Source organism: Palaemon carinicauda, chromosome 23 (assembly GCF_036898095.1).
Source record: "Palaemon carinicauda isolate YSFRI2023 chromosome 23, ASM3689809v2, whole genome shotgun sequence".
Classification (NCBI taxonomy): domain Eukaryota; kingdom Metazoa; phylum Arthropoda; class Malacostraca; order Decapoda; family Palaemonidae; genus Palaemon; species Palaemon carinicauda.
Window position 1 is genome coordinate 63,880,584 of NC_090747.1, and position 24,796 is coordinate 63,905,379.

General features: G+C 39.4%; 2 protein-coding genes across 2 annotated transcripts; both read right to left on the reverse strand.

The window, feature by feature from the left end:
- Window positions 1-193: 193 nt before the first annotated feature.
- Window positions 194-24,463, reverse strand: LOC137617132 (nucleolin-like). Its single transcript, XM_068346981.1, has 6 exons — window positions 24,325-24,463; window positions 15,397-15,672; window positions 6,485-6,603; window positions 4,661-4,792; window positions 2,035-2,080; window positions 194-503 (listed from the first exon to the last, which is right to left on the reverse strand). The coding sequence occupies exons 1-6, from the start codon at window positions 24,328-24,330 to the stop codon at window positions 303-305; spliced, it is 780 nt and encodes a 259-aa protein (XP_068203082.1). The 5' UTR covers window positions 24,331-24,463; the 3' UTR covers window positions 194-302.
- Window positions 8,560-10,980, reverse strand: LOC137616950 (uncharacterized). The gene is made up of 2 exons (XM_068346819.1): window positions 10,557-10,980; window positions 8,560-10,395 (listed from the first exon to the last, which is right to left on the reverse strand). Exons 1-2 carry the CDS (start codon window positions 10,911-10,913, stop codon window positions 9,991-9,993), a joined length of 762 nt encoding a protein of 253 aa, XP_068202920.1. The 5' UTR covers window positions 10,914-10,980; the 3' UTR covers window positions 8,560-9,990.
- Window positions 24,464-24,796: the final 333 nt, after the last annotated feature.

Below are 24,796 nucleotides of genomic sequence, written 5' to 3' on the forward strand. Positions count from 1 at the left end.
TTTGTTCCATGGTCTTCCAGTCTTATGATAAGAATTCCCTTGCTTGAGTGTACATTATTCTATCAGTTTCCTCGTTTGCTTATTATGAAGGGCATACAAGACCAAACTACAGAATTTTCTATTTCGAGAATACAGGTTTCTAAGTATTATTTAATTTTGAAACATAAGTGAATTGAAGGTTAAGGAAAATCAATTAAAAAAAAAAACTAGTTATATTTTGTGGCAGACACCTCTTTCATAGCATGGGATATCACAGTCACAGATTCACGCAACAGCACGTTCACATAGATAAAAGACGTAATTTATTCGTCGTCGTCATCATCTTCGTCATCATCATCATCATCTTCCTCATCGTCTTCATCATCATCATCGTCGTCGTCTTCCTCTTCCTCACCTTCTTCTTCTTCTTCCTCATCTTCTTCTTCTTCTTCCTCATCATCATCTTCCTCCTCTTCCTCTTCTACCTTCACTGGTTTCTTTTCTACCTTGGCACTTTTTTCAACCTGAACAGAAAAAAAATTTAAACAATAAGACTAAGACTAAAAATGAATCTATTTAATTGCATCCTGCCAAAATGTACAATAACTGAAGTCACATAAAAATCCAGAAAAACCAGAAGGGTTAGTAAAGGCAACAGCCACAAAACCTCGGAAGCTTTGACACCAAAAGCTCCGTTAAAAAGTGAACTAGTCAAACTGGACACCTGTTATTACAAATATCTTGTTTACTGCATTGAATCAGATAATATTGTTTAATTACGGTATATTTCATTATGAAATCTGGATAAAATATCTGAAATTTATGATTTTAGTTTGATATAAATTTGTATCTCCGAACGTTTGGAAGTTGAAATTCTTAGTTACTATTATTACTAGCTAAGCTACATACTTTGTTGGAAAAACAGGATGCTATAATCCCAAGGGTTCCAACAAGGAAAAATAGCCCAGTGAGGAAAGGAAATAAATAAACAAGACGTGATTAAAACTCAAAAGTAGCCCAGTGAGGAAAGGAAATAAATAAACAAGAAGTGATGAACACTCGTATGTACCTTCAGACAAGAGAACTCTACCCCATAACAGTGGACAATCATGGTACAGAGGCTATGGCACTACCCAAGCCTAGAAAATGACGGTTTAATTTTGTAGTGCTCTTATCCTAGAAGATCTGCTCACCATAGCTTGAATCTCTTCTACCCTTACTAAGAGGAAAGTATCTAATGTATGTTGCTGTATCTAAACCTAATTGGCTAAGAAAACCATACAATCTAACAACTCCACATTATTCAAAACTACTACTGCTTACAACTCAAATAAGATTATGATTTCATGTAGAACACTCGTGCAAGTCTCTCTCTACAGTTATTTATGAAGGATCTAATCTTATGTTACTGTTCTTAACACTTAACCCCCCAAAGGACGTACTGGTACGTTTCACACAACTTAACCCTTTACCCCCTTGGGACGTACCGGTAGGTCCTTGCAAAAAACTGCTTTATACATTTTTTTGCATATTTTTTTAACTTTATGAGAAACTTCAGGCATTTTCCAAAAGAATGAGACCAACTTGACCTCTCTCTGACAAAAATTAAGGCTGTTAAAGCAATTAAAAAAATATATTTATTGCAAAATGTGCTTAAAAAAAATATATATATATATATATATATATTTATTGCAAAATGTGCTAAAAAAAAAAAAAAAAAACACTTGGGGGGTTAAGGGTTGGAAAGTTCCAAATAGCTAGGGGGTAAAAGGGTTAAAATGTTTTTACTGTTCATTACTTCTTTTGTAGTGTATTTCCTTTCCTCACTGGGCTATTTTTCCTTGTTGGAGCCCTTGGGCTTATGGCATCCTACTTTTCCAAAAAAGGGTGTAGCTTAGCTGGTAATAATAATATTAATCATAATACTTTCGAGCTGATTTACCAAGTACATCAAGGCTAAAGCGAGAATACTTCGTTAAAGGGAAATTCAGGTATAAATGAAAATGGAACTTTTAAACAAGGAAGATATAATACTTTAACAAAACAAAAACCTACTTTCTGCTTCTTAGCGGGAGATGGCTCTTCAGCTGGCACGGGTTTCCTGAAATAAATGGCAATACAGTATTTCATGAATGACGTGACAAAATATGTTCATTTCAATGTAACAAACATGTATAACTCAGGATTTTTCATTACAAATTTATCATACCAAGTCATATTTGTTTTATAATTTCAATATGGTAAAAATATCCAATTTTGAAAGTAAATTTAATTTGTATTTTTCCTTACTATGTAAACCCAAGAAATTTAAATAAGTGTATTACTTCAGCAAAGCTGGAATAACTGGAAATGTATCGAAGTGGTTATAACTAACAGCAGGTGGCGAGATAACGACCTACTCCACAAATCAACCCCCTTCCCCGTCAGTTGACAGTACGAGGCATAGGGGCAACTATTAGTCTCATGAAACTGGATAGAAACAGCATTCTAGGATATATCTATTTATCCTTGTCTTTGGAAGCCATGACTGAGGCCACAAGTCACGAGTTTTCTTGAGACAGTAACATGGAGGCCCAGCAGGACAGAGAAGCCCTTTGGATGCCTCCTGAGAAGATATACAGATTTTGACAAATTGGGAGAATAATTCGGACCAAGGGCAAGAGGGACTTCAGGGCAGCACACACAGGGGCTGAAAAAATGGACCTCGCCAAACGACATTCCACCACCAAAGTAGACTGTGGGAATGACAGGAGGGAAAAGTGCACATGATGATTCTTCTTTTATAAGAAAGTGTGGGAGGCCGGACATTACTTGATTGACTACACTGCAGTGAATTCCCAGAAATGCAGGTCTGACAATTCACTTGGTCCAAAGCAATGCAACAAGTTCTGACCCTGCCAACTCCAGTTGGGTCTTTCGATAATCCAGATGCGCCAAGACATTGATCAACTACTATAAATCCCACTGTTCGCTGAAGACACAGCAGCCTTCTCCAAGTTCAATACTGTAACAAAAGGTGGTTGAAAGAACACCAGGTCTCTGGGTTTTCCATCTCCAATGGAGGGTGTCATTGTTAACCCTTTTACCCCCAGGCTATTTGGAAATTTCCAACCCTTAACCCCCAGGGAGTTATTTTTTTCCCCAGCACATTTTGCAGGATATTTTCTTTAAATTGCTCTAAAAGCCTTAATTTTTGTCATGGATAGGTCAGGTTGGTCTCATTCTCTTGGAAAAATATGGAAAAAAAAAATTTTATAGCATTTTTTTGCAGGGACGTACCGGTACGTCCATGGGGGTAAAGGGATGGCTTTTGTGAAACGTACCAGTACGTCCTTTGGGGGTAAAAAGGTTAAAACCCCGGAAGTTTTAACAGCCACCTTGATTTACTTTCTCCCTCAAAGAACAAACCCAGTTTAGTTCTCATGGATCTTGCAACACAAGGGTCTAATAGGCAATCCACGTAGCCTTCAGAAACAGAACTGCTTTCAGCTTTCACAACCCAAGGACCTGGAGAAGCAGAACTTACATTAGTTTCTGTGATGTGTGTTGGCGAGTGGAGTTTGAGGTGGAGCGTAGCATACATGCCAGTCACAAGGGGTGAAGGGCCTTTAAGACTATTGCATTTACACGATAGAATATGCATTCTTGAGAGCACTGAAAGGTGTTCTCGGTGGGAGCGTTTCTTGTTCCCAGGGTGTGGATAGTCCATGCGAGGTAAAGACTTTTGTAAGGCAATCTTGTTCTCTATCGACTGGTGTGGGAAAAACCAATCGATCCCAAAGCGACAAAATATGAAAAAAGCGAGAGAAGACTGACCGATGGGTCTTGAGAAGGCAGAGCCCTTTATTCTGACTGACCAAGGATGGTTGGTCCGGTAAGACAGTACCAACAGGATGCCCAGCACCCTGTACAGAGATAATTTCCCATGGATTCGAGTGTTTCTCACGAGCGGAAGAGGAGAGCGGGTGACCTTACCGGAAAAAGGCTCAGTCCCTCATCCGACCGGATAATGCAAGTGGTACATCTAGAAAAACGAGATGCACATGTACAAAAAGACCCTCCCAGTCTGGGTAGGCAGATTTGGTGCGAGTCTCTCAATCAACTCCTATCATTATTCCAAAAATTCTTACAGACATCTTACTGGAAACAGCGGACTGAGGAATCTGACAAAGACGAAGCAGGATGACGAACAAGAACTGGAAGAGGAGGAGCTCGCAGCCCTTTCCTTTTCAGCCAAAGGGGCTACCACACATACAGTGCCTTCAAAGACAAATGAGTCAGGGTGAAAGCAGGGGCTACCTCAGATCCCTACTGGTGGCGATAACTACTCCCGCCAACGTAACACCAGCGAGAGTAACAAGGACGATCAAAACAATGGTATAAACTTGTCACATTTGTGGCTTTACCCAGAAACTCTTGCATAATCTTGTGCTTTTCATTTTGTTCATCAACCCCCACCACAAAAAAAAAATACTTCATATTTATCATTCATTCTAAAAGAGAAAGCAAAATTAAATTATTCTAAAATAGAAAGAAAAATATTAAAACTACCCAAAATTTTCGAGGCAGCCAAAGTCAAAAGTTCTAGCCTTGCTGACTGGAAGACGGACAAGGTTTCCCTCTATCGAGTGGGCAGAAACTGATCGTATCACGAAAAATAAATTGTATAAAAGAGATTTACCTGTCTTTTTTCTCTATTCTTTCATACGCATGCTCAACATGGTGTGGTGTCTCTCCACCGAAGACCAAGGATGGTGCTTTATTTATCAAATCTGTGGCGGCCGCTTCGCTGTTGAGGTGGACAATGAAACCTCTGGAAAATTCAAAAAAAAATAATTAAAAATATCTCCAAAAAGTAACAACTTTCAACAAAAAAAATTTAAGATTTTCCTACATCTATAAATTTTTATTTTCCTACAAATAAAAATTTTCATTTTCCTACATCTATAAATGTTTATTTTCCTACATCTATAAATGTTTATTTTCCTACATCTATAAATGTTTAATTCCCTACATCTATAAATGTTTATTTTCCTACATCTATAAATGTTTATTTTCCTACATCTATAAATTTTTATTTTCCTACATCTATAAATTTTTATTTTCCTACATCTATAAATTTTTATTTTCCTACATCTATAAATGTTTATTTTCCTACATCTATAAATGTTTATTTTCCTACATCTATAAATTTTCATTTTCCTACATCTATAAATGTTTATTTTCCTACATCTATAAATGTTTATTTTCCTACATCTATAAATGTTTATTTTCCTACATCTATAAATGTTTATTTTCCTACATCTATAAATTTTTATTTTCCTACATCTATAAATTTTCATTTTCCTACATCTATAAATGTTTATTTTCCTACATCTATAAATGTTTATTTTCCTACATCTATAAATGTTTATTTTCCTACATCTATAAATGTTTATTTTCCTACATCTATAAATTTTTATTTTCCTACATCTATAAATTTTCATTTTCCTACATCTATAAATGTTTATTTTCCTACATCTATAAATGTTTATTTTCCTACATCTATAAATGTTTAATTCCCTACATCTATAAATGTTTATTTTCCTACATCTATAAATGTTTATTTTCCTACATCTATAAATTTTTATTTTCCTACATCTATAAATTTTTATTTTCCTACATCTATAAATTCTTATTTTCCTACATCTATAAATTTTTATTTTCCTACATCTATTCGTAAAGAAAAGGCTATCAACTACAGGTGCCATCTCAACAACCTCCAAATAATAAAAATAATATCCCTTTTCTGTTTGATGTCGGCTAACCCCCAAAATTGGGGGGAAGTGCCTTGGTATATGTATGTACAAGCTAAGCTAAGCTACAACCCTAGTTGGAAAAGCAGGATGCTATAAACCCTATAAAGGCTCCAACAGGGAATAACAGCCCTGTGAGGAAGGGAAACAACGAAATCAATAAACTGCAGTAGTAATAATTAAAATATTCAAAGAACAATGCAGTAGTAATAATTAAAATATTCAAAGAACAATGTCATTAAAATGTCATATATAAACTATATAAACTTGTTATATTAACTATAAAAAAAAAATAAAAAAAAAGAGAAATAAGATAGAACGGCATGTATGAGTGCACCCTGGCTTATCCATATTGGAAGGCCTAGGGTTTGTATCCCCTTGCATTTCAAACTAGAATAGTAGCTTAGTTATAGTCCATTTCTTTTAGAGAGTCATATTTGCACCGACTCGCAGCGGTGCCCTTTTAGCTCGGAAAAGTTTCCTGATCGCTGATTGGTTGGACAAGATCATTCTAACCAATCAGCGACCAGGAAACTTTTCCGAGCTAAAAGGGCACCGTTGAGTGTGTGCGCAAATATGACTCGCTAAAAGAAATGGACTATAGTAATAACAACAACAATAATAACAAAGGCGTGAAATCCAGCTAACATGACATCTTGAGAGGCATAAGAAACTGTAATAACATGACTGGGAAAAATCTCTCCACCAACCTTCCAAAGAGGGACGATTTTGCATCTTTGAAATGATCCATCAAAGCCAGTGCAACTTCTTTGGTAATTCCATCCTTGAATCGAATGAATACTCCTGTTGGGTCCTCTGGTCGAGAACGCTGGAAAGAAACATTTTGATGAGTCACACAGACATCATATTACAGGTAAACTTATGTATATCAAGTTTTTCAAGTAATTTGTATATTTCCCAATTTTACAAACTAATAGCAGTACCAGCCGAACTCGGTTGAGTCCCTTGTCAGGCTGGGAGGAATGTAGACAGGAGAGGTCCCCTTTTCTGTTACATGTCGGCGACCCCCACAAAGGGGGGGAAGTGCCTTGGTATATGTATGCATGTACAAACTAATGGTGGAAATACACTAGTAATTTATTCGCCGAGGTTTTTGCTAACCTTCGGCTGACAATAGCGAGCGAAAGTGTTGCAGCGTCACGCTACGATATCACAGTTCGAGGAGCAAATGGGAAAAATTCAAGCGACCGAACAGCTTACACCATCATGGCGCACAAAAATTTTCTAACTATTGTAGTAATGTGTATTATCAGTATATTACGTGAATTGAAGAATTCTAGAACTACCACAAGATGAACAAAGCAGATTTTTATTATCTCTTGACGTTTATTAGACCCAAGATTGCCGAGCGAGAATAATGTCCTATCAAGAGCCATCTTGTTTGTTTACCACCAAAGTCACGTTTCAGGTAGCTTCCTTAGTGGCTCCCCATTGTAATAGGTACATAGTTACTTCTAGGTCTGTGGCTTCTCCATCAAGAGGCTCAATACTATACAGTATTCTAGAAGTTTAATTCTAATTGTAACCGCATTGTGGAATGCTCTTCCTAATCAGTTAGTTGAATCGGTAGAACTTAAAAAGTGCAAACTTCCGAGTTATCGTTACTTTTCATATGGTTTACTTCCTTCCATTACTGGGCTATCTTGGAAAGTTAGTATTTAGATAAAACTGAGTTTGCTATACTGTATCCTATAATAATGCATGTAATTTACATATTGGTATATTAAAAAATAAAAAAAGCAAACCAATATTTTCCACTGTTTTCATTTATAAGTTGATAACACTACCATCTACTGGTCCAGCTAATCAAGGCAACCTCTAAATAATCTATTTTAGATCACAAGATACCAATTAAAGCTTAAAATATTTTATCATGGGTGGGTTGTTTTATTCAAAATTCTTTTCTCTCAATCAAATTATATTTACTCTCGACATTAATGGAAAATCGGTTTACTTTTTGACTTGCCAGTGGATTTCACACACCCAACTGACCACGCGAGTTTGGAATGCAATTATATTACTAAGTTAACTATGTTCTTACTATATTTTATTAGATCTTTTGTCTGGATGCCTTTTTCATACAAACTAACCCCGTTTTCTTAAGCCTCCCTGACACTTGCGCGCATTTTTGCCACGCACTGGCACGTGGGTTTTTTCCCGCGCTGTTCACGACCAGTTCACGACACGTTCACGCATAGTTCACGCCATGACACGAATTGGCACGCCTAGTTCACGACACGTTCACTCATCTTTCCGCATCGTTCACGAATTGGCCACTCCATATAAAAACGGGGCTTCTCCAACCCGAGGACATTCTTGGATTGGCTTCGGAAGAGACAACAATGCTTACTGTCACACACACCATTGCACTGAGGAGAAGATACCTATACCTGGCAACTGCTGTAGCATTTGTTGGAGTCCATCAGAAAAGGCTGGCAAAGGAAAAAGAGAAACAAAAGCCAACCCTACCTCGAAAAAAGATACAAAGGAAAGTGTGGGTCAGGGAATGGTTAACCAGAAGGCAGTCGTTTGGACACTATGACAGTCTATTGACTGAACTCCACAAGGAAGATCCAAGGGGCTACAAAAATTACCTCAGAATCACACCTGACCTGTTTCAAGAGATGGTTGAGAAGTTGACCCCACACCACCTGAAGCAGTCCACCTTCATGAGGGAACCGCTTCAAGTTGGACTCAAGCTTGCTGTCACCCTCCGCTTTTTAGCCACTGGAAATTCCTATCAAAGTCTGCAGCGCAGCTTCAGGGTTGAAGCAAGTACCATCAGCAAGTTAATACCCGAGGTGTGTAAAGCCATCATCGCGGCCTACAAGGACGAAGTGCTGCGTTGCCCCAAAACTGAAGAGGCCTGGAAGGAAGTTGCTGCCAGATTCAGCTCCAGATGGAATTACCACAACTGTCTGGGGGCTGTAGACGGAAAGCACATTGCCATAAAGAAGCCACGCAATGCTGGCTCTTACTACTACAATTACAAGGGCTTCCACAGCATTGTACTGATGGCAGTGGCAGATGCTTCCTACAAGTTCCTCTATGTGGATGTTGGGGCAGAGGGTGGTGCGTCGGATGGAGGAACATGGAGCAACTGTTCTCTGCATGATGCTGTAGAAGACAACAGAGCTGGAGTGCCTCAACCAGAACCAATCCCTAATGATGACCACCCAGTGCCCTATCACTTCGTTGGGGATGACGCCTTTGCTCTCCGAACCTGGATGACGAAACCATTCTCCCATCGGTCACAAGTCCTACGAGAACGCATATATAGCTACAGGTTGTCTCGTGCCCGACGTGTCGTTGAGAATGCCTATGGAATTTTAAGTCAAAGGTTCCGTTGCTTCTTGACGACGATGCAGCAGAAGCCCAACATCAACCTGATCACCATGTGTGCCTGTGTCCTGCACAACCTCGTCCCCATCAAATACCCAGGTGCTTTGTCAGAAGTGGACTACGAAGATCCGGACACACATGCTATGATCCCTGGTGCATGGAGGAATGAGCAAAACCTACAGGGGCTGATGACTCTACCCGGCCATCATATCCAGAAGGATGCAAAGGATCTGCGAGACTACCTTTCACATTACTACATGTCCCCTGCTGGTGCTGTCCCTTGGCAAGAAAAAATTGTAGTACCTCCATGAGCTGTATAGTTGTTCCATTTTGTTATTAAAAGAAACGTATCTTTTTCGTTTGTATTTTTTGTTGTCCTTTATTTTTATTTCAATAAGAAAGCATTTGATTTACATATAAATAGCAGACATAAAATATGTACAAGTTTTAAGAAAGCATTTTATTTTAACATTAAAAGCAGCATTTACATTAAAACAACATATATGTACAAGTATCACACTTCATTTATGTACAAATATTTATAAGTATTTAAATTTTCTTGTCCTTGACTGGTGGGGTGCCAAGTTCCTTGGACGAGTAGAGGGGTGAGGGTGTCACGGCCTTATCTAGGTTGCTGTCGATGGCCCCCGGGGTCAGGACAGGGAAGGTCAATGGAGTCTTGAATGACGACAGCGACGTCAATGAAGGTGATGGTGAAGGAGCCTGGACAAGGGTGGGTGACGACACTGATGGTGAAGTCACCTGGACAGGGGTGGATGACAGTGGAGTTGGCATCCCAGGGTGCCACTCCGTGGTACGGGGCAAGGAAGAAGGGCCTGAATGCGGCCTCCAGTTATGACTGGCTGGACGATGCTGCTGCTGCTGCTGCTCTGGCTGTGCCTGCGAGGGTCCTGGTTGAGGGGGCTGCCAAGGTTGCTGCTGCTGAGGGGGCTGCCCAGGTTGCTGCTGCTGTGGGGGCTGCCAAGGTTGCTGCTGCTGTGGGGGCTGCCAAGGTACCTGCTGCTGAGGGGGCTGCCAAGGTTGCTGCCCAGGTCACTATTGGTTGTTGCTGTGCCTGCTGGAAAACCTGACTCTCGTCCCTGTAGCGGTGTGCAAGATTGAGGCACTCAATCTGGAATTCGTGCCATCGGTGTACTGGGATGGCATGCATGTAGTCTTCCAGCAGGCACGCAAAATCGTGCACAATCTTGTGCTGGCCCGTGAACGTGGGGGCGATCGAATCTGCTTTCGACATAAGCTGAAACATAAAAAATATTATATATTATATTATATAATATATATATATATATATATATATATATATATATATATATATATATATATATATAACAAACATTTTAACAATTTAATACATTTTAATTCAACAGATTGCATATGTCAAAAACAATGAATACTCACATTCCTCAATATATTGCTGAAATCCTTCTCCGACACACAGGTGTCGCTGTGAATGGTGTCCTCCGACACACAGGTGTCGCTGTGAGTGGTGTCCTCCGACACACAGGTGTCGCTGTGAGTGGTGTCCTCCGACACACAGGTGTCGCTGTGAGTGGTGTCAAGTGTTCGGCTGGACCCCTTCCCCTTCCCCTCGTCCTTCCTGGTGCTGGTAGATGCATGGCTGTGAGAACCTGTCGACCTCACATCATCGTCGACATCGCTGACTGTCTCTGCACCTCCTTCGGACCCACGAAACTGCTCACTGGAGACTGTCTCTCCCCGGACGATGTGCTGAATGAGGAACGACCAAGTGTCCATGAGGAAGTCATGAGAGCTCCACTGGCGGAGTAGGCGTGCACTAGCGTGAACGATGCGGGACCTGGCGTGAACGATGCGGGAACTGGCGTGAACGATGCGGGAACTGGCGTGAACGATGCGGGAACTGGCGTGAACGATGCGTGAACAGTGCGAGACAATGCGTAAGTACAATGTGTGACAATGTCAGTGGGTACGCTGCGATGCGCGAACATGTCGTGAACTGGCGTGAACGATGCGCGAACTGGCGTGCACGATGCGTGAACAGTGCATGGCATGGCACGCATCGTCCCACACTGTTCGCTCCAGTTCGCGCATCGTTCACGACTATTTTTGGCGTGCCAATGTGTGCCACAAACTTTAAACATTTCAAAGTTCTGGGCACGCATGGCACGCATCGTTCCCGCACTGTTCACGACAATTTCACGACTCGTTCACGCGAGTTCGCGCATCAATGGGTGCCAGTGCGTGCCACGAATGCGTGCAAGTGTCAGGTACCCTTAAATACTGCAATACAATTTTTCTCCTCTTAAAGGGACACTAATGTATCAAATATATAGGTGGCATTTCACATTTGATTTCTGCAACTGACAAAAACTAAATATACTTTCTAAACCTTTCGTTCGGCCTTGAACTTTGACCTAGGATTTTTAAAAATTTAATTACTTCCACATCTCAACATGATAATTAATCCACAAAAGTGTCACTACTCTACGAGTAAAATTGTGACCGGGAAGTTTTCCACAAATGGATTAACAAATAGAGGTGGAAGTACATACATACATATACCAAGGCACTTCCCCCAATTTTTGGGGGTAGCCGACATCAACAAAAGAAACAAAACAAAAAAAGGGGACCTCTACTCTCAACGTTCCTCCAGCCTAACAAGGGACTCAACCGAGTTCGGCTGGTACTGCTAGGGTGCCACAGCCCACCCTCCCACATTATCCACCACAGATGAAGCTTCTTAATGCTGAATCCCCTACTGCTGCTACCTCCGTGGTCATCTACGGCACTGGAGGCAGCAGCAGGGCCTACCGGAACTGCGTCACAATCGCTCGCCATTCATTCCTATTTCTAGCACGCTCTCTTGCCTCTCTCACATCTAACCTCCTATCACCCAGAGCTTTCTTCACTGCATCCATCCACACAAACCTTCGCCTTCCTCTTGTATTTCTCCCATCAACTCTTGCATTCATCACCTTCTTTAGCAGACAGCCATTTTCCATTCTCTCTACATGGCCAAACCACCTCAACACATTCATATCCACTCTAGCTGCTAACTCATTTCTTACACCCGTTCTCACTCTCACCACTTCGTTCCTAACCCTACCTACTCGAGATACACCAGTCATACTCCTCAGACACTTCATCTCAAACACATTCAATTTCTGTCTCTCCGTCACTTTCATTCCCCACAACTCCGATCCATACATCACAGTTGGTACAATCACTTTCTCATATAGAATTCTTTTTACATTCATGCTCAACCCTCTTCTTTACTACTCCCTTAACTGCCCCCAACACTTTGCAACCTTCATTCACTCTCTGACGTAAATCTGTTTCCACTCCACCATTTGCTGCAACAACAGACCCCAAGTACTTAAACTGATCCACCTCAAGCAACTCTCCATTCAACATGACATTCAACCTTGCACCACCTTCCCTTCTCGTACATCTCATAACCTTACTCTTACCCACATTAACTCTCAACTTCCTTCTCTCTCACACACTTCCAAATTCTGTCACTAATCGGCCAAGCTTCTCTTCTGTGTCTGCTACCAGTACAGTATCATCTGCAAACAACAACTGATTTACCTCCCATTCATGGTCATTCTCGTCTACCAGTTTTAATCCTCGTCCAAGCACTCGAGCATTCAACTCTCTCACCACTCCATCAACATACAAGTTAAACAACCACGGTGACATCACACATCCCTGTCTCAGCCCCACTCTCACCGGAAACCAATCACTCACTTCATTTCCTATCCTAACACATACTTTACTACCTTTGTAGAAACTTTTCACTGCTTGCAACAACTTTCCACCAACTCCATATAACCTCATCACATTCCACATTGCTTCCCTATCAACTCTATCATACGCTTTCTCCAGATCCATAAACGCAACATACACCTCCTTACCTTTTGCTAAATATTTCTCGCATATCTGCCTAACTGTAAAAATCTGATTCATACAACCCCTACCTCTTCTAAAACCACCCTGTATTTCTAAGATTGCATTCTCTGTTTTATCCTTGATCCTATTAATCATTACTCTACCATACACTTTTCCAACTACACTCAACAAACTAATACCTCTTGAATTACAACACTCATGCACATCTCCCTTACCCTTATATAGTGGTACAATACATGCACAAACCCAATCTACTGGTACCATTGACAACACAAAACACATATTAAACAATCTCACCAACCATTCAAGTACAGTCACACCCCCTTCCTTCAACATCTCAGCTCTCACACCATCCATACCAGACGCTTTTCCTACTCTCGTTTCATCTAGTGCTCTCCTCACTTCATCTATTTTAATCTCTCTCTCATTCTCATCTCCCATCACTGGCACCTCAACACCTGGAACAGCAATTATATCTGCCTCTCTATTATCCTCAACATTCAGTAAACTTTCAAAATATTCCGCCCATCTTTTCCTTGCCTCCTCTCCTTTTAACAACCTCCCATTTCCATCTTTCACTGTCTCTTCAATTCTTGAGCCGGCCTTCCTTACTCTCTTCACTTCCTTCCAAAACTTCTTCTTATTCTCTTCATATGAATGACCCAATCCCTGACCCCACCTCAGGTCAGCTGCCCTCTTTGCCTCACGTACCTTGCGCTTTACTTCCACATTTTTCTCATTTTTCTCTTTATATTTTTCATACTTCACTATTACTCTGCAGCCATTCTTCAAAAGCCCTCTTTTTCTCTTCCACTTTTACCTTCACTCCTTCATTCCACTATTCACTGCCCTTCCTCATGCAGCCCCCAACAACCTTCTTGCCACACACATCACTTGCAATCCCAACAAAATTTTCTTTTACTAACTTCCACTCCTCCTCTAAATTGCCAGTTTCTCTTACTTTCACTTCGTCATATGTCATTTTCAACCTTTCCTGATATTTACTTTTTACCCCCGGTTTTATTAGCTCTTCAACCCTCACTATCTCCCTTTTACATCCACCTACTCTATTCCCCCACTCTTATGCTACAACTAATTTTCCTTCCACCAAAAAATGATCAGACATACCGTTAACCATACTCCTAAACACGTGCACGTCTTTCAATCTTCCAAACATTCTTTTAGTTATCAACACATAATCCATTAATGCCCTTTCTACTACACTTCCATTTGCCACTCTTACCCATGTATACTTATTTTTATCTTTCTTTTTGAAAAAGCCATTACTTATCACTCAACACACATATCCACCAGTCTCTCACCACTCTCATTTTCACCTGATACGCCATAGTTCCCAATGACACCTTCTACCTCTCCAGCGCCCACTCTAGCATTTAAATCACCCATGACAACTACATAATTCCTTCTACCAAGTCCTTCTACACACCTAGTTAATTCATTCCAGAACTCATTCCCCTCTTCTTCACTTTTCTCACTACCTGGACGCCCAACATTCCCTACCCAACCTAACCCTTACCCACATTAACCTAGATAACCCTTACCCACATTAACCTAGATAATATCTCCTTCCATTACACTACTTTACCTGTCATCCATTCACTCAGCAATAAAGCCACACCCTCTCTCGCTCTTCCCCTTTCAATCCCAGACACTCTACCAGACATTTCACCAAACATCACTTCACCCTTTCCTTTCATCTTTGTCTCACACAAGGCCAATACATCCATCCTTCTACTTCTAAACATACTTCCAATCTCACATCTTTTACTCTCTATCGTACTACATCCACGCACATTCAAACACCTCAAAACTAGAGTGCGGGGAGCAGTCACTCTCCCCCTCAGCTCCATCTCTTTGTTGCTGTCTCACAGTAAATATAATTTTTCCAAAGAGGTTCTTGCATCGCAGAATTACCCCTCCCATCGGAGGATGACAGTCCGTGTTCAAGTTGGAATAAATGCCTAATTACAAACAAGTGACAGGATTAGAAATGAAACTACAAGAGAGATTACTCGAGTGCAATATGTGGATGAGATCATGGTGAGGGGTAGATGGAGATGGTTTGGGCATGCTCCTCACACTCCCCAATTAGTTCATCAAATGTTTAACTGGGATCCAAAAGGCACTAGAAGAGTTGGACAACCCAGGCCTACGCAACTAAGGACTAAGGAGCGTAAGTTGGAGATGGTGAATGGAAAAGTATCAATTCAAAAGTTTGATTGAAACAACTGTCGAAATCTGACCGAGGCCCTTTGCGTCAATAGGTGTAGGAGATGATGAAACTGGAAAAAGAAAACATTACACATAATAAACATGAACCACTCACTTTCTTTCCGCCACGATGCCGACGTCCTCCTCTCTTTGAAGCTCCGTTGGCACTCTGTCCGTTAGCGGATTCTGCTTTGACAGCTTCAACTTTAGGCGTTTCTGTGACTGCTTTCTCTACTTTTGGGGTTTTGGGTTTCTTGGGGGTTACTGCCGCCACAACCTCTGCCACAACCTCCGCCTTTGGGGTTTTTGGTTTCTTTGGGGTCTTCATTTTAACGGGGGTCACGCTTTCTACTGCTGCTGCGGCCTGTGCCTTCTTAGCGGATTTTGGAGTCTGTGGAGAGAAAAAAGGGAAGATTATTAAGACAGTGAAAACTAAGATTTGCTACCTCCTTAATTCTATCTTCAACTATCTGTTTTTTGTATCAAATAATGACTTATTAAATTAATAAAACTCAAGAATTCAACAAAAAAATCTAAATAATTAACATGTAAAGAATAATGATGGGAATAACACAGGCAGAAAAAGAGCAACATGGATACGAGAGCGAATTAAAGCAGAGGACCTTCTAACATAAGAAAAAAAAAAATGGACATGGGAAGACACGTGAGAATGACAGACAATAGATGGACATTAAGATAAACAGAATGGACCCCTAGAGATTGCAAAGGAAGCAAGGGAAGGAAGAGAAGACAATGGCTTGAAGGTCTAAGAAAGTGTGCAAAAAAAATATAAACTAATTATATTTGTGTTGCACATCTTTTGCCAGCTTTATATACCATACAACAGGGACAGGAATACTTAATTTGACAATGCCGGTCCCCGCATATACTCTACCCATTTCGCCATCAAGGAACAGATAGCGTATGGATAGATGTAGAATTTCTGTCAACGGCAAATCATCCAATTTATCTTAAAACTTGTAAGTACGCCTAACTCTTTCTCGCTCCTTTACTTCCAATACTTCATTATAGATGACGTTGAACTAACCAGTAGGCAAAATAATTTTAAACGACCCAATCGCATGCCAATAAACTGCCGTCAGGCATTTTATAATCCAATCAAAATTCAAACAGGCTGTCAGTGAAGGCAACATATACCTCTGAGACTGACCTGGTGTCAAAATAGGTGTTTCCCAGGGATCAGTCCTAGGACCGTTATTTTTCCTCGCCTATATCAATGATCTACCTCGATCAGTAGGTAGGTTAAGCTCCATACTCTTTGCCGATGACACTACGCTTCGTTTTAGACATAAAAATATCTACTCCCTCTGTGATACACTAACCAATGATTTAACTAGTGTAAAAAACTGGCTACTAGCAAATAAGTTAACCTTAAATGAAAGAAAGACATACTTCATTATCTTTTCTCTACGAAGAGTTCCTGTTAACATAAGGGTTGCTATAGGAAATCACACTCAGGATCAGAAGTCCAGTGGTAAATTTTTAGGGATAATTCTTGATAATAAACTATCTTTCTGTGAGCATGTAAATATGACAGTTAATAAAATTGCCAAAGTAATGGGTATCATATATAGATTAAAAGAGTATTTCCCCTTATATATTATAAAACAATTGTATCACTCGTTAGTATCTCCTCACCTAAATTACTGCAATACGGCGTGGGGGAGTAGTAGTAGAAATGTCTTGCAACCATTAATTGTAATTCAAAAAAGACTGGTAAGAATCATAAGCTCCAGTGATTACTTAGCTCATACATCGCCACTTTTCCGGTCTCTCTCGATATTGAAGCTGGAAGACACTTATAAGCTCTCCTTAATGAATATGATGTTCCAAACACTTATTTTGAACAAATTTCCAGATTTAAGACGAAAAATAATTCAGGAACAATCAGTTCATTCATACGGAACAAGAAATTCAAACTTAACTCTTCCTTTCATACGTATTAATAGATGCGAGCAATCGTATCTATACCAAGGTATTAAACTTTGGAATACTCTGCCCGCTTATCTAAAGGCACTGCTTAGCGTTCGGTCTTTTAAGAAATCATATACAAATCTCCTGTTATCTGGGTATTAAGCTTTATTAATAAATATTTATACTTGCCTACCTAACCACAACGCAAGTATGTTTCATTGTTTAGAATATTTTTTTATTTGTAAAACTAGTTCTTTTACTGAGTTTTTTTGCTTAATATCTACAATTTTTTCAATGAATATACCATTAGCTTTCATATACCATCTTTCCTTATCATATAAATATGCATTTCCATTTGTTTTTAGGCTAAGATTCTCATTTATATGTATCTATTTGTATACATATGATTATGTATATGTATGCGTACATTTTGTATATCTATATCCATATTTACTTTATTTTTTATTTTTACTTAATTGATGATATTATCTTGTTGTATTATTGCCCGAAGAGCTCTGCTCCACATGGGCTTGGACTGAGTCTTTTTTTCTTTTTGTAAATCTTTGAATGTAATTATCTTTTGTCCAATAAACATTATTATTATTATTATTACAAGTGATTCTTTACAGAGATCATGCCAAAAATGAATACAGGTATAGACTACTTAACAATGCAATAATCTTTATCAGGTAGTTGACTGCAGCCAATGTTTCTATGTTGAACAGGCTGACATGTCTCCTTTTATAGCTTATATATGAAAGATCTGTTTGGATGATGTTACAGTTTTTAAAATATTCTATTTTATTTGTTCATAACTTCTTTTGTAGTTTAATTCCTTACTTCTTTTCATCACTGGGCTATTTTTCTCTGTTGCAGCTTAGCTAGTAATTATATTTAGTGTTGTTCAAATCACCAATAATCTAAATATAACTGTACGGTATTCAATATATTATATATTGAAGAGTGATTTGGATAATTAAAATTAATAAAAAACTCAGTGGTGTGGGACCAAATCCATGTACAGCTTGCCTGAACGGAGTAATACAGCCGTCTAAGGGGAGTCGCCATGGGCGTTAGTCACCCCTTCAAGTAAGCAGGCAGGGACACGGCTTGCAGGTTAGGTTAGGTAGGTTCTACGCCCGAGGGAGTAGGTAGTAGGAGGTAGGGTAGAATGCAAATTATGTGGGGCAGTTAATGAAGACCTCGCCCACTTCATTCTTGACTGTCCAGACCTCAGCGACGAAAGAAAAATGGTGGAATTGCAACAGCCGTATGAAGAAGAAAAGAAGATGATAATAAGAAAAGTGCTGTTCAAGAAATAAGGAATAGAGAAAAGAAAAGAATATATTTATTAAATGTGGAAAAAAAGAGAAGAAAATAAAAGAATTAGAATAAAAAGAAAACCAAGGAGGTGCCGATGGAAAGGCGAATCCCTCCGCCCTACAACTAAACTGAACTGAACAGAGGTCCCCGTGAAGTAATGTTGAATTGCGAGAACAGCGAGTCATCGCAGTGCAAAATTCAGTAATAATAATAATATTAATTCAGCAGTACAATATATACGTAGGCTTAATTAGGTAAAGGGTTTTGTCAGTACGAAGGCCACTGACTGAAAAAAGCGATGGAAATTCCCATTTTCAATGCATGCACGCGGACTGGGCCGTCGATGTACAAAGGCTCTGAAGAGCACTGTCTCTAACACTTTAGAATGTCATGTCAGCCATGGCTTTTAGGCATTGTAACAGTGATAGTATCTCAAAGCAAATAACCTCGGATTGCGAGTAAAAACAATTAAAAACTTTGAGGTTATAAATAATAAATACAGTACCAACATCTATAATTCTACCCATGGGTACAATTGTATAAGGCCGAGACGTGATATACATTACATTTTGTGATTTCAATTAGATGATGAAGTCAACCTCACTCACTTATACATCAAATTAATTTATAAAACGGGAACTACAATCCGAAGGATTTTTCTAAGTGACATAGCAAAACGGCTGGAACGTGCACGCATACGATTAAGCAAAAACAAAAAATAATGTCGACTAGTCTGCACTTGCTAGTTAGCCTTGTCTTTATCTAAGTAAACGTTTTAACTATTTGGTCCCGAACTTAATCTTTAACTGTATTCATAAACTGAACACTTTGCAAAATACCGAGATGCCCCAAAAATCTACAAATTCAGATAAAACTCCAAGTCCGATATACAGGTCCCCTACATAACCTTGGCGGAAGTTTAAACTTGCAGCGAATGTTTTTAACCCACGAAGGACGACCCGCCCATATAATGGATGCATTAATTGCCATCAACTTGCGAGCGTCTATATTGTGGATGCATTTTTTCTTCCTTTCTCCCACATACGTATGCCTTTAGCTCCGCCTTCTATTGACGTCACAGGCTACTTTAACCAATCAGTGATCGTTTTCAAAGCAAAGTTGCCAGAAATCTTATACTTTGAGGATATAGGAGTGTGCTAAGCATGAGCCGTTGGCAATGGGGGTAGGTGCCGTTTGGATTGTCGATCGAGATTTTGTTATCGGTTGGCGGGATAAAAGATATTGATTATCTTTATGATTCAGAAACAAGTGCTGATGATTTGGACAGCCATATGAGCATGATAATGATGATTATATTATCAATAGCCATGTTTATGACAATCTTGACATTGAACCTGTTGCTTCATCCTCTAGCAGCAGCGCTACTAGCACAAAAGACATCACTCACAGGAACAATAAAGATTAATTCTAGATTAAGTTCTAAATGCTTATATTACCTATCAGCAAAATACTGATAGGCCATCCAAGAGATAATTATGAACGCTGTACTATTTTTGTAAATCCGCATGACCAAATGGTGAAAAAGTGTCACTCGACATTATATAATTTTTGGGATGTGTGTAGGATGGCGGCCAACTGCATGTATGATAGCGGCCGCCTTATTTTCAACTTTATCGGAAACTTGTATAGAATATTAACTGTTCAGAATGTTATAAATATCCAGGGTAAGTACTTACTATACCGATATACAAAGATATTGAAAACCATCTAATTCGACGTGAAATTTATAAGTCGAACGAGCTCTGTACCTTGCCACGCAGTTTCTCGCTCCCATAGTTCCTAGAATTCCCTATAGATGACGTTCTGATCGAATCAACAGCGCCATAGCGGCGGAATTCTGAATTATTAATCGGCCGCGGCAATTTGAAACGACCCAATGGGACCCCACTTGACCTGGGGATTAACTTTTTCACCCAATCATAACTCATTTTTTCTAAAATTCAAATACGGAAACGGGAGCACCCATCGAGGGTCGGAAATGCTCATTCTTTACCAACGTGGCGCGATGGCAACTAACCAGTGTGTAGATACTTGTGAATCTTTTTTCAATTCAGTCAATCCTAGTATGTTGAGGATTATGAACTTTACAACAAGTGCTGAGTTTTCAAAATATTTATATAAAATGGGACTTTTAGGCGACTTTTCCGGCATTTGTGCAAAATGTCATATCGGTGAAATGATGGAAAATCGGCGAATAGTGGAAAAGCTAAGTTTTTTTGGCGTTGTTCATATAGTTATTGCCGAAAGAAGATCGCCCCTAACCACGGTAGCTTTTTTTCACGATCAAAGCTACCGTACGAAGATGTGTTTGTTATATTAGCAAGTTTTATTTATGGTTTTTCTCAGAACCAGATTCTCCCTATGTACAAAAAGTTTGCCTCTCACACACTAGTTGATTGGTACAACTTCTGTCGCGACGTGTGTGCGGACATCTTAGTGATGGACAGTAAAAAAATTGGCGGACCAGGACATATCGTCGAGATAGACGAGAGTAAATTCGGAAAAAGAAAATATAACGTTGGCAGCAAGGTCGATGGCAAATGGGTGTTCGGCGGGATTGACCGGGAAACACGTGAGACTTTTTTCAGGGTTGTCGAGGATCGTTCGGAAAAGACATTGCTCCCGATATTATTAGAGTGCGTCCATCCCGAAACTACAATAATTTCGGACTGTTGGAAGGCCTATAATAATATCAAGGATCAATTTCTTCAACACAAAACTGTTAATCATAGCATTAACTTTGTGAGTCCAAAAGATCCCAGTGTGCACACCAATACAATCGAATCACAGTGGCGAGTACTAAAAAGATCTGTTCTACCGAAATTCGGTACTCAGAAACATTTATACGAAAGCTACTTTGCGATGTATATAATTCAAAAACGTTATTTGATCGGTAAGGGGTGTAGACTGAAGGCATTCCTGGAATTAGTTAAACGTGTTTATCCGCTCAATACCCACGATTCTGATTCCGAAAGTCCTGGTCCGTCCCAACACCCGTCCCCTCCACAAAAAAAGGTGTCCCATCACCGTACATCTCCTAAAAGTGCCCCTCCAACGTGCCCTCCTCAAAAGAAGAAGAAGTTGTCTCTCGGCAGAAAGCCAATACCAGTTGAAGACTCTGACTTCAGTGACTTTGAACAAGTGTGGGGCGCCGTTGTAGAGGTTACGAATAACGGAATAAACCCGCAAGCTGAACAGGAAATAATGTAAGTACAACCCTCTCCGTTTCTGGTTTGTGTGATCGCGGCCACATGTATGCATGATGTCGGCCGATTAAGAATAGGCAAGTGTAAGGGGGGTCGCAGGGGGGCGGTAGCCCCCCCGTTTAGGTGTTTAAGAATAATTATACGGCTATGTACGGGGGGTCGCAGGGGGGCGTCAGCCCCCCGTTAAGGAGAGACACGTGTTGTAGGTAAGGTTAGGTGGGCACATTCAGGTTAGGCAGTGTTCTATTCTAGAGTTTTGGCAGAACATTCTGTTGTAGAACAACGGCCACGTCTTACGAAGGGTTAGAAAACGGGAAGAAATTCCCGTTTTCTATGTCCGCGGGAGGACCTGGCCGCTGATCTACAAAGGCTCCTAATTTTTTTAACTACACTTTTACTAGATAGAATATTTTTTTTTTTTAGGACTTTTTTAAAATTACATTCTTTACAAAATTAGCAGTTATAACAAATAGGAATAATAACTTTTGTAATAATCCAGCTTCAGAGTGAATGATTTTTTTTGCAACTGTGATTTCTAAAGACTTTAATTTTATCAAAAGTAATTAACTATGTATTAAACAATAAATGCTCTATTAAAAAACCTCATCTTCTTGCAGTTTCAATGATACCAAATACTTATATATTAGAGTGAAAACTAATATATTTAGTTTGTTTCTCTTTTTTTCTATAAATATCAATAAATTGTTGTCATCCTTTGGCAGCGCCGCCCATCGTCCTTCGTGGGCTAAACTCTACCAGGCCGACATTAAGTCTCCTTATAATAACATATATAAAAACTATTCTAATGATGTTGCTATTCTTGAAGCATTTTACTTTAATTGTTCACTACTACTTTTGTAGTTTATTTCCTTTACTCATTGGGCTACTTTGCCTTGTTGGGGCCTTTGGTCATATGGCATCCTGCTTTTCCAACTAAGGTTGTATGATAGTCTTACTCAATTTATCCATTACAATTGGTGCACCACTTCATCGAGAAGTTACATTTATACTCACACTTCGATTACATGATTGATATATTGCATCGTTTTACATTGTTACAGGAAATTGCTCTGGTAACATTTACCAAGTAAATTAAGAACATTATAATAGGCTGTTTTATTTCTCCAAAAGAGATAAAAGACAAGGGTAAATACAATAAGGCTAGAGGAAGAACATAGTTCTTTAGCTTGCCGGTGTGACGGTCTGAACCAACCCCCGGTCTCAGAATACTCCTTGATAATCTGCGCCTGCGCGAACATTACCGTTCGCCAGTGCATACGAGGTTGATGTTTTATTTTTCTGTAATGTAGCGTGCGCAGCTCAACATTACCGCTTGCCAGTACATACGAGCTTGATATTTTATTTTCATGCGAGCGAAGCGAGCTAATGGCGGAAAATAATAATAATAATAATGTTTATGGGACAAAAACATATAAGAACCATTATACAATGTCAAGGAGAATTCTGAGACCGGGGGATCGTTCAGACCGTCACACCGGGAGTGAAACCAGTTTTGAAGCATATGCGCAGTGGCGCCTCAAGTCGTAGGGAAAGCTCAATACTACAAAGTATTCTAGAAGTTTTATTCCAGCTGTGACCAAGTTGTGGAATGAACTTCCTAATCGTGTAGTTGAATCAGTAGAGCTTCAAAGGTTTAAACTTGCAGAGAAGATTTGTATGTTGAACAGGCTAACTAGCTCAAGCAGATGGTGTGCGCACCACAGAAATGAAGTTAATTTATGAGCGCACTGCACCATGGACGAGTAAAAACTAAGAGATTAAATAATGTAATTCACGGGACAAATACGAATTTGGTAAAGGGATTTGCAGTATAATGGACACAGCTATGAAAAACTAGAACATGGAGAGCCTTTGTATATCAGCGGCCAGTTCCTCACACGTTCACTAAAACTGAACATCAACTAACCTAAATTTTCCCGCCCTTACCTAACCTACAAGCTGTGTCCTTGCCTACATACCTAACGGGGGGTTAATGCCCCACTGCGAAAACCCCCGCCCCCCCCCCCTTACACTGCTGTCTTCTAGGTTAGACATAATACATGCAGGTGGCCGCTATCATACATACCACCCCAACTTACGTAAATTTAACAAAAACCAATGAAAGGTAACATTGACAACTGTAAATGAATGAATTTACCCAATATATAAATTTCAAACCTACTAAAATACATCGCATAAAGCATCCTGATAAAGTATTGCGAATATTTTAGACAAAGAATTCGATAAATAGTATTTTACAAAACACGTGTTTTCATGAATGTTTAAGTTACATTATAGACCAAAATACATTGAAAGAACTTATATACATGAGTAGCATTTATCAAAATAACGGCCTAAAATATACAAAATATAAGATATAATAAATTAACAAAATTTAAAATTTTGGCGTCCAAAGGTCCCACGTGATGTCAACATTAATGGCGGCACGTGTAAGAGGACGCTAAATCGATAAACATTAAAACTGACTTTTGAATCGTAATTACAAATAATATTACAGAATACACAGTTAAAACAACACTTGAGGTCGCTACACTTACCTTCATTATGAAATATTCGCACTACGAAATCTGTAACCACTTTTAAAAGTAACTTTATATAAAGTGCGTCTACACTTAACGCCGGTCTATCTCGGAAAGGCTGAGAAGAGATTTTCATCAATGGAATTCATCACGTTGTAACGGCTCCCCCATTTCTTCACACTAAACAATCATTATTATTATTATTATTATTATTATTATTATTATTATTATTACTAGCCAAGCTACAACCCTAGTTGAAAAAACAAGATGCTATAAGCCCAAAGGCTCCAATAGGGGAAAATAGCCCAGTGAGGAAAGGAAATAAGGAAATAAATAAATGATTAGAGAAAATTAACAATAAATCATTCTAAAAACAATAACAACGTCAAAACAGATATGTCCTATATAAACTATTAACAACATCAAAAACAAATATGTCATAAATAAACAATAAAAAGACTCATGTCAGCCTGTTCAACATAAATACATT

Bases quoted from the DNA above. Each gene is read 5' to 3' on its own strand.
- LOC137616950 (XM_068346819.1), bottom strand. From the start codon at position 10,913: ATGGACACTTGGTCGTTCCTCATTCAGCACATCGTCCGGGGAGAGACA. The intron at 10,396-10,556 runs GTGAGTATTCAT...TTTATGTTTCAG, and splicing joins TCAGCAATATATTGAGGAAT to CTTATGTCGAAAGCAGATTC.
- LOC137617132 (XM_068346981.1), bottom strand. The intron at 4,793-6,484 runs GTTGGTGGAGAG...TGAATTTTCCAG, and splicing joins AAATCGTCCCTCTTTGGAAG to AGGTTTCATTGTCCACCTCA. The intron at 504-2,034 runs GTAGGTTTTTGT...TTTTCTGTTCAG, and splicing joins CTCCCGCTAAGAAGCAGAAA to GTTGAAAAAAGTGCCAAGGT.